Consider the following 10,844-nt stretch of genomic DNA (forward strand, 5'->3'; position numbering starts at 1 on the left):
TTTTTTTCTTCTGTTTCATTTTCTTTGGTTATTCCACGAATTATTCAGAAAGTTTCCCAAACCTATATTATCTTTAACAAATTAGTTTCATTATTGAATAAAAATTATTTTCTTTTTGTCCAACAACACAATTCATGACGGTGGGTTTTCCATTTTTCATTGTAAAGTATACGAGGAGAAACATTCCTTTTTAATCAGAATAACAAAGTCGATTGGAAAACATTCAATTTTAATACATATAATAATTATAAACAAGAACCGCAGTGGTAATTATCGTAAAAACAAACAAAGCAATAATTTTTGCGACATCTTGCACAACATATAAAAGTGGATTTTTTACAATCACAGGGCGTTTGAAATAAATCTGTACAAAAACATGGCCCACTAACATTTACGAAAATGTTTCGAGTTTCTGACAATTTTGTGGCAAACCAGGCATATTGAATCATGTCTCTGAATATTGGTGACGATAATTGATGGTGAATTATAGAATGAATTTTTGTACAAGCTTCCCGGGAATTAATTTCACAATTCTCCTGTAACAATGTGCTGCAATTTTGCAAGCAACAGAAGAAAAAAAAAGCGCCAGAGGAGAAATCGAACCCGAGACCTTTGGCGTAAGGGTCTGAGCGCTAGCCATGTAGGCCAGATGGCGGCTCGGCAGTGGACTAACATTTTACACTCATACGGAACCTAGGAAACTTCGGGATTTTCCGAGTAGTGCGTCCTAATATTTTAACCACGTGAGGTGTTAGGGGTCCTCTTTCACCACTCAAAATTGCGGACAAATCACCGACCCCATGGTCGTGCCGTCTCCTTGTTAGTACTGACTTGCTAGATGTCTTGATATTCATACAGTTGTTTCTTTTTTCTCCAAGGATATCTTTAAGTATCCTATAGAAAGCATCAACTTTTCCCCAAGTCATGCATACTTATACAGTTTCTGCTTTGCCGTCTTGCATTTTCTGTCAGTCGCGTTGTTAGACCTCTTTATTCACTTTTGCCTGCTTCATCAGCTGTATTTTTATTCTCCTTCCATCATATAAACCAAATATCTCGTATGTCATCCAAGGGTCTTGTCTTTTTACCTATTTGATCATATGATGCCTTCACTATTACACCTCTCAAGAGTACCCATTCGTCTTCTATTGTTTTCCCTATTCCTATTTCAGTAAAACGTTGTCGAATACTTCCTTTGCGACACTCAACAAACTCTGGGTATTTCAACTTATACTACTACTACTACTACTACTACTACTACTACTACTACGTGATCAGCCCCAGTGGACCGCACGCATCTACAAGTTTCCTCCTCCACTGTGTTCTGTCCATTGCTGCTATCCGCCATTCGTCCACATCTATTGACATTTGTTTTAAATCTTCCTTACTTGTAGTCTTGAAAGCATGTTTAATTTTTTACGGAGAGAGGATGCTGGCCTCCCGTCCAACCTGCGGTGTTACCCTCACAGCTCACAGGACTGCTGGCTTTTCTTAAGGGTTGGGCTCCCCTCAGGAGTTGGGTTATAGGAAGGGATAAGAAAATTGGAAAGACGCCCTCGGGCCTCAAAACCTATTACCGTTGGGGTCGAAAAAGCAAGAGTTGGCCAAGGGAGGCCGACAGGGAAGGAGAAAGAAGGAGTCTGACACAAGTAAGTGGAAGCAATGTCAGACTCAGCTCGGGTCCCCGCGGTCGCCACCCGCGTACTTCTAGCTGAAGCCCCTGGGGCTTATACAGTTCCAATATTATTTCGTTCCTTATTTTCTGCTATTTCACCGATAAATTGTGCTTAGAGTACTCTTTTGCCTCCGATTTCGAAATCTCTGTTTCATAATTATACAGGGCGAGTCAAAAAGGAATTCAGAACTTTAGAACGACGTAGAAATTTATTGAGACAGCTTATAGAATCGATAGATGTGTCATTTTGCAGCAAACAACCTCTAGTTTGATTCACATACTGCATCAGTATCCCATTCCGCCACCAGGAGCGCCAGTGTAATGCACAGTTAAAATGGCTTCTGTCACCGGTGTGGAGTGTGCTCACTGTATGTTTTGGTTTCATGAAACGATTCGGCGTAATTTTTGCACCGAATACGCTAAAGAACCTCCAAACAGGCCTACAAATTACTCTTCGCACAAGAAATTTGTTGAGATGGGTTGTTCACTTCTACATGATAAATCACCAGATCGACCGTAAGCCGATGATCATGTCGAACAGTTTAAGGAGAGCTTTGCCATCAGTACATTCTACACGTTTACGCCATCAGTACATTCTACACGTTTACGCTTGATTCCTAATGGCACAGCACATTAGTGGTGCAGATAAGGTTGCTCGTGGGGAACTCTGGATAGAGGACGACGAGACATTCCTGAAAACAATAATCTTCAGCGATGAGTCTCTATTTCCTATCAGTGGCATGATGAGCACCCACAACTGCAGAATATGGGACAGCGAAAATCCGTATGCAACGCTGAAACGTTATCTGTTTTATGCCCTTAGCAAACTGTAAGTGCACGGCCCTTTCTTCTTCAAGAGAAAACTGTCACTGGTTTGTGTATCAGGATATGCTTGAAAACTTTTAACTCCACACAACGATGAAGATGACCGAGATGAGATGGTTTACTACCACAAATACGGTGCACCATCTCATTTCCTCCTCATGGAAGTTCTACGTTTCCTTTTATGTGAAACCTGAGGTTGTTTGCCACAAAATGATACATCTGCTGATTCTGTAAGTTACCTCAATAAATTTCCATATTTTTCCAACTCTGCAAAGTGATTTTTGTATTACCCTGTATAATCTGTTTGAAATCTTCTGATGTCTCCAGGCCTCTTCCTGTACACAACCTTCTTTAATGATTATGAGGCTAAGTATTAGCAATGATTAAATTGTACTTTGTGAAAAATTCTACCAGGTGGCTTCCCCATTCATTCTTTTTCTCTAGTTCATGTTTTCCTACCATTTTTCCTTCTTGTCCTTTTCCTACTACCGAATTCCAGTCGCCAATAACAATTAAATTTTCATCTCCCTTACTATCTGAATAGTTTTGTTTATTTCATCATACATTTGTTCAATCTCTCTATCATATGTGGAGCTAATACGTTTATAAACTTGAACTAATGTGGTGGGTGTTGTATTTGTGTCTCTCTTGGTTATTATAATGTATTCAAATAGCTTATCCGTATTCCTACTTTCTCATTCATTATTAGACCTACCTCTATTCGATTTTGTAGTGATAACCCTGTACTGACATGACCAGAAGTTCGTTCTTCTTGGCATCGCACTTCACCAATTTCCACTACATCTGATTTTATCCTATCCATTTACCTTATTTAATTCTCTAACCGCCCGCATCTCGTGGTCGTGCGGTAGCGTTCTCGCTTCCCACGCCCGGGTTCCCGGATTCGATTCCCGGCGGGGTCAGGGATTTTCTCTGCCTCGTGATGGCTGGGTGTTGTGTGCTGTCTTTAGGTTAGTTAGGTTTAAGTAGTTCTAAGTTCTAGGGGGCTGATGACCATAGATGTTAAGTCCCATAGTGCTCAGAGCCATTTGAACCAATTCTCTAACCTATCCACCCAGTTAAGGGCTCTAACTTTCCAAGCTTCGGCCCATAGAATCCCAATTTTGTTTTCCTTATGACAATATCTTCCTGAGTAGTTCCCGCGAAGGGAATAGAATTGGGTACTATTTAACTTCTGGAACATTATATCCAGGAGGATCCCATCGTCATTAAGCCATAGCGTACAACTGCATGTCCTCTGGAACTATAAAGCCTGTAGTTTACCTTTGCTTTCAGCAGTTCACACCAATTTTTGTTTCTCGTGACGACAACATCCTCCTGTGTAGTTCCCACCTGGAGAACCGAATGGAGTGCTGTTTAACAGCTAGTGCCCGTGAAAATGCTAGAAAGGTCTCTCTTCAGAAACCACATGTTTGTCTGGCCACTCCGATGTACACTCCTGGAAATGGAAAAAAGAACACATTGACACCGGTGTGTCAGACCCACCATACTTGCTCCGGACACTGCGAGAGGGCTGTACAAGCAATGATCACACGCACGGCACAGCGGACACACCAGGAACCGCGGTGTTGGCCGTCGAATGGCGCTAGCTGCGCAGCATTTGTGCACCGCCGCCGTCAGTGTCAGCCAGTTTGCCGTGGCATACGGAGCTCCATTGCAGTCTTTAACACTGGTAGCATGCCGCGACAGCGTGGACGTGAACCGTATGTGCAGTTGACGGACTTTAAGCGAGGGCGTATAGTGGGCATGCGGGAGGCCGGGTGGACGTACCGCCGAATTGCTCAACACGTGGGGCGTGAGGTCTCCACAGTACATCGATGTTGTCGCCAGTGGTCGGCGGAAGGTGCACGTGCCCGTCGACCTGGGACCGGACCGCAGCGACGCACGGATGCACGCCAAGACCGTAGGATCCTACGCAGTGCCGTAGGGGACCGCACCGCCACTTCCCAGCAAATTAGGGACACTGTTGCTCCTGGGGTATCGGCGAGGACCATTCGCAACCGTCTCCATGAAGCTGGGCTACGGTCCCGCACACCGTTAGGCCGTCTTCCGCTCACGCCCCAACATCGTGCAGCCCGCCTCCAGTGGTGTCGCGACAGGCGTGAATGGAGGGACGAATGGAGACGTGTCGTCTTCAGCGATGAGAGTCGCTTCTGCCTTGGTGCCAATGATGGTCGTATGCGTGTTTGGCGCCGTGCAGGTGAGCGCCACAATCAGGACTGCATACGACCGAGGCACACAGGGCCAACACCCGGCATCATGGTGTGGGGAGCGATCTCCTACACTGGCCGTACACCACTGGTGATCGTCGAGGGGACACTGAATAGTGCACGGTACATCCAAACCGTCATCGAACCCATCGTTCTACCATTCCTAGACCGGCAAGGGAACTTGCTGTTCCAACAGGACAATGCACGTCCGCATGTATCCCGTGCCACCCAACGTGCTCTAGAAGGTGTAAGTCAACTACCCTGGCCAGCAAGATCTCCGGATCTGTCCCCCATTGAGCATGTTTGGGACTGGATGAAGCGTCGTCTCACGCGGTCTGCACGTCCAGCACGAACGCTGGTCCAACTGAGGTGCCAGGTGGAAATGGCATGGCAAGCCGTTCCACAGGACTACATCCAGCATCTCTACGATCGTCTCCATGGGAGAATAGCAGCCTGCATTGCTGCGAAAGGTGGATATACACTGTACTAGTGCCGACATTGTGCATGCTCTGTTGCCTGTGTCTATGTGCCTGTGGTTCTGTCAGTGTGATCATGTGATGTATCTGACCCCAGGAATGTGTCAATAAAGTTTCCCCTTCCTGGGACAATGAATTCACGGTGTTCTTATTTCAATTTCCAGGAGTGTAGTTGCATCAGTGGTAACATTACCTGTATCGCAGAAGCATACAAGCTCCCGCAGAATACAATGCTGCAAAATGTGTTCATATTCTTCCACTTGTAGCGTTTTCTTAAGCACAATAACGTGACCATACATTAAGCACGAAAAATATTCCGATACCGTAACACTAGCTTTCCTGTCGACACTACACGTGACGGCAGATAACATTTTCCAGGTATTCGCCACACCCAAAACCTTCTGTCGATATAGCGTTATTCACCACTATAAATCACTCGTTTACAGTCATCCACTGTGCTATGGAGTCGTTCTTTACACCACGGCAAGCGTCGCTTAGCAGTGGTATCGCTTATCAGTAACTGTTTGTCCTTTATGGTTCAAAATGGTTCAAATGGCTCTGAGCACTATGCGACTTAACTTCTGAGGTCATCAGTCGCCTAGAACTTAGAACTAATTAAACCTAACTAACCTAAGGACATCACACACATCCATGCCCGAGGCAGGATTCGAACCTGCGACCGTAGCGGTCGCTCGGTTCCAGACTGTAGCGCCTAGAACAGCACGGCCACTCCGGCCGGCTGTACACTATGCCCCAATTTCTTTGAGCTACCTACGCACAGTCTTTGGGCTAGAGGGACTCCTGGTAGCACTTTCGCTCTCACAAGTGATTCCCTTTACTGATTCCTACGATTTCTTACAACCACCCTCCGCAATGTTCGATGGTTCCTGCCCTAGGGAAAAAGAAGAATATTCGAAATTCTTCCAATCCATCTGTGGCACGAATCAGCAAACCAGTTCTTAATAGTATTATCTGAAAACAGTTTTGGTTGCAATTTTAGTTTTTTTTATTTATCAACTACGCCTTTCACCCTATTTAGGCATCTTCAGGCTGATCTTAATTTGGTATTTCTTAGGACGATCCTTCAGGCAGTGTACGAAGGCGATGTTGGCCTGATGTACTCGACGACGCCCTTAGCTACACTAAAGGATCGGCCCAAGAAATACCAAATTAAGATCAGTCTAAAAATGCCTAAATAAGGCGACACACGTAGTTGGTAAATACAAAAAGTAAAATTTTCAACCAAGACTGTTTACAACTAATACTAAGAACATTCGACATCGAGGTCATTGGAGATGGCGTACGAGCTCGGATTGTGGTAAGGACGGAGAAGGAAACCGGTCGTGCCCTTTCAAAGCAACCATCGCAGCATTTGCCTGGAGGGATTTAGGGAAATCACGGAAAACCTAAATCAGGATGGCCGGACGTGGGTTTGAACCGTCGTCCTCCCGAATGCGAGTCCAGAGTGCTAACCACTGCGCCACCTATCTCGGTTCGATGGTCCCTGCCCTTCAGCAGGGGAGAGTCTTGTGGAGTGAAAAAGTTTTCAGACTTTCTCCTCCAACCAACCCAGTAATACAAATTTAAAATATTTTCTTGTCCCGTTTTAAAATGATACTAATCGTAGCAATAATTTTGTGTACTACAGTCTTTTTCTGAAATTACAAAAATTACTCCAAAAGAAAAAGCTTTTTTCCAAATGTCAAAAACTGTTTCTAGGTACAATATGGTCATGCGCCTAGGGACAAATATTCTATTCAAATTTAAAAGTGTTTCTGTAGAAAAGATTTTGTGTCTACTGTATACAGGATGAACGCTAGTACAAAACCGACAAAGTGCAGGTACGGATTCTTGACTGGAAATGGAGGAAGAAAGATCTTATGAACATGTTTCCACAAATGCATCGTTACCACGGTGGATGGCGCTGACTAATAAAAGTTCCCCTGACCGATTGCCGTGCGTTCCTTGTGTGTTGCAGGCTGTGTGATTGATGCAGTGTACTGTAAGCAGCAGAATGGTCCGGTCTTCATATCGGGAACAGGCCAAGATGGGCTTTGTGTACGGCCAAGCAGACGAAAACGGTCGAGAGGCAGCACAGCTATACCAAAACAAGTATTCTCACAGACACCAACCACATCACACAATATGTCAATCCTATTTTGGGCGTTTGTGTGATCATGGGTCCTTTCAGACAGACGAACGTGCAGGGAGGCGGCGGACTATGCGTGCATCAGATTTTGAGGACCGGTTTCCTGCCTCTCGACCGTTTCCATATGCTAGGGCGTACGCAAATACCATCTCGGCTTGTTGCAGACGTGCATACCGGACCATTCTGCTCCTTACAGTACGCTGCAGCCTGCAACACACAAGGAGCAGAAGGTGCGTGGTCAGAGCAACTGTCATTCGTCAGCGCCATCTATCTTGGCAACAATGAATTCCCCGACACATATTCGTAGGATCTCTTTTCGTCCATTTCCAGTCAGGAACCTGTCCCTGCAGTTTTTCGTTTTTATTAATGTTCACCCTATATAATAGTCTATGCGTTACATTATGACTCTACCACACACTAACAATAAAAAAACCAGTTACAAGCTACATACGTTCTGAAACAGAAGCTATTGGTAAGTAACAGAAATTTCGCTTTTGAAGACAGGAAAAATTGACGAAACATTAGGTAAACGCATTTCATTTGCAACTATTGCGTGTTTCATGATAGAAGACCTTCTGTTTCAAGGTACAAGATGGTGCACGACGGACGAAGTATGGCCTAACCGTCCACAAGTTATGTGACTTGTTTTAAAAATGTACAGACTCTTACTCGCCATAAAACACTGTAACTGGGGAATTAACAATACTGTCGAAATAGTTTTAATGGACAATACAGCACTTACATATAAAGTACTCGTAATACTTACTAACTCTGCACAAGAAGACGAGCTGTTGTCTCACACCAAGAGAAACAGTCATGTGTATTTTTTCATGTGATTCTAAAATCACTCACTAGACTGAAACACCGTTCAAGAAACTCATGTATTCCTTGATACACTCTGCTTCAGGTGCAATGCTCTTCCTTGTATGAGGTATTCCTGGAGATGTGGTTGTTCCTTCGCGTTTCCACTTCACAATCACATCAACAACAGTCGACTTGGGCAGCTTTAGAAGGGTTGAAGTATACCTGACGAATCAATTATTCAGGTGACATCTCTCAACTAGTCCACATTCGAAGTGACTGAGCTCTCCTGAGCAACCCTCTCTGCAGTTACTGTTTCTCTACTGACAAGACAATACTCCACGCCTCCTTTTATACTATGTCCTTTAGTGACATAAACTGAGGCGACAAGTCGTGGGATAACGACATGCACATATTTAGATATCGATAGTACCGCGTATACAAGGTATGAAAGAGCAGTGCAAAGGCGTAGATGACATTCACACTCAGGTGATTCATTTGAAAAGGTTTCTGAGGTGATTGTGACCAGACGACAGGAATTAACAGACTGTGGACGTGGCATGGTAGTTGGAGCTGGACGTATGAGCATTCCATTTCGGAAATCGTTAAGGAATTCAATATTCTGTGACGCACAGTGTCAAGAGCGTTCTGATAATACCAAGTCTCAGACATTGTCTCTCACCACAGACAACTCAGTGGCCGACGGCCTTCACTTAACGACCAACTACCTGCATTTGCGTAAAGTTGTCAGTGCTAACAGACAAGCAACACAGCGTGAAACAATCGCAGAAATCAGTGTAGGACGTACGACGAACGTATCCGTTAGGACAGTGCACCGAAATGTGGCGTTAATGGGCTGTGGCAGCAGACGACCGACGCGAGTGCCTTTGCTAACGGCACAACACGGCCTGCAGCTCCTCTCCTGCGGTCGTGATCGTACCGGTTGGACCCTAGACGACTGGAAAACTGAGTCCCGATTTCAGCTGGTAAGGGCTGATGATATGATTAGAGTGTGGTGCAGACCCCACGAAACCACGAGTTGTCAACAAGGCACTGCGCAAGCTGACAGGGGCTCTATAATGGTGTTGGCTGTGTTTACATAGAATGGACTGGGTCCTCTGGTCCAACTGAACCGATCACTGACTGGAAATGGTTATGTTCGACTACTTGGAGGCCATTTGCAGCCATTCATGGACTTAATTTTCCCAAACAACGATATGCCATATCACTGGGCCACAACTGTTCGCGAGTGGCTTGAGAAAGATTCTGGTCTATCGGAGTGAACGGTTTGGCCACAGATCCCCCAACATGAATCCTATGGAACATTTGTGGGACTTAATCAAGCTGTTTGTATACAAAATCCTGCACGAGCAACACTTTCACAATAATTGTGAATGGCTCTAGAGGCAGGATGGCTCAATATTTCTGCAGGGGGCTTCCATCGACTTGTTGAATCCATTCCATGTCGAGGTGCTGCACTAGGCTGGGAAAAAGGAGGTCCCACACGATATTAGGAGGTGTCCCGTGACTTTTGTCACATTAGCGCATAGTGATCCATTCTGCATCGCATAGGTGTGACTGGATACTTTTGCTCAGACAGTGTAAATGGAAAACAGACAATCTATCACGCAGGGCACGCACGTTCACTAAGCACCTAGATGGGAAGAGTTGAAGACTTTCTGAATACGAATGAAAGTCCAATAAACTTTATTTGTAAGCTAGAGGTTTCTTTACGAATGTTATTCCTGATTTATGTTCATTGATGTGATTTGTAATAATGTCGTGTGATAGCTAAATTGCCTTGTTTTATGGAAACGAGTGCAGCCGTTCTTTTGTGTGGCAGAGGTGGCAGCAGCGACTGCGGGGCGTCCATCGTGAGCAGCATCTATGCGCTGACCTCTGCCCGCTGCGTCGTGGAGGGCGATATCTACAGCATGCAGGTCCGGGCCGGCAGTTCGAGCCGGGGCAGCGGCGGCGCGTTGTACACGGTCGTGGTCAAATTCTGGCACGCTAGCTTCGACGGCTTCGACAACGACATCGGCGGGCTGCGCGTGTCCGAGCCCTTCGTCTTCGGCCCCGACGTGCAAGCCATACCCGTCACCTGGAACGAGACGGCAGTAGGAAGCCCCGCCACGGTCGCCGGTTGGGGCGTCTCCTCGTCCGACGGCAGTCTCCCCTCTGAGCTCCAGACAGTCACCGTCGAAATCATAGACACCGCCGCATGCAATGCCACCTACGGGAACCTCACCATCAACATGATCTGCGCCGGAGTGAGTGAAGGCGGCAAGGACTTTTGTGCGGGCGACGAGGGCAGTGCCCTAGTGTCCGGTTCGGAGCAGGTGGGAATCGTCTCCTGGAACAGCGGATGTGGGCTACCCGGCTATCCTGGGGTCTATACCTACGTTGTACCCTTGCGCAACTGGATTTATGGGATTCTTGGTGGAGTCTAATGCACCTGTTTAGTGTATCATCTCGCTGCTAGTGTACAGAATATCATGTCTGTCTGTCTCTCTCTCTCTCTCTCTCTCTCTCTCCACTTGTAAACAAGCAACGTTTTCAATAAAGTATACTATACAGTCAATTCGGCTCCCAGGTTTCTCTTATTAATGTACATAAAGTATTACACGCGACACTTTCGATATACACTACTGGCCATTAAAATTGCTACACCGAGAAGAAATGCAGAT

General features: G+C 45.6%; 1 protein-coding gene across 1 annotated transcript in view; it reads left to right on the forward strand.

Moving 5' to 3' along the window:
- LOC126484941 (trypsin alpha-3-like) overlaps positions 1-10,607 on the forward strand; it is a 31,854-nt gene extending 21,247 nt beyond the window's left edge. Inside the window, exon 3 of the mRNA XM_050108542.1 lies at positions 10,001-10,607. Coding sequence (XP_049964499.1) covers positions 10,001-10,607 — 607 coding nt within the window. The remainder of the gene's footprint in view (positions 1-10,000) is intronic.
- The last annotated feature ends 237 nt before the right edge of the window (positions 10,608-10,844 follow it).

This window comes from Schistocerca serialis, chromosome 6 (assembly GCF_023864345.2).
Source record: "Schistocerca serialis cubense isolate TAMUIC-IGC-003099 chromosome 6, iqSchSeri2.2, whole genome shotgun sequence".
Lineage (NCBI taxonomy): Eukaryota > Metazoa > Arthropoda > Insecta > Orthoptera > Acrididae > Schistocerca > Schistocerca serialis.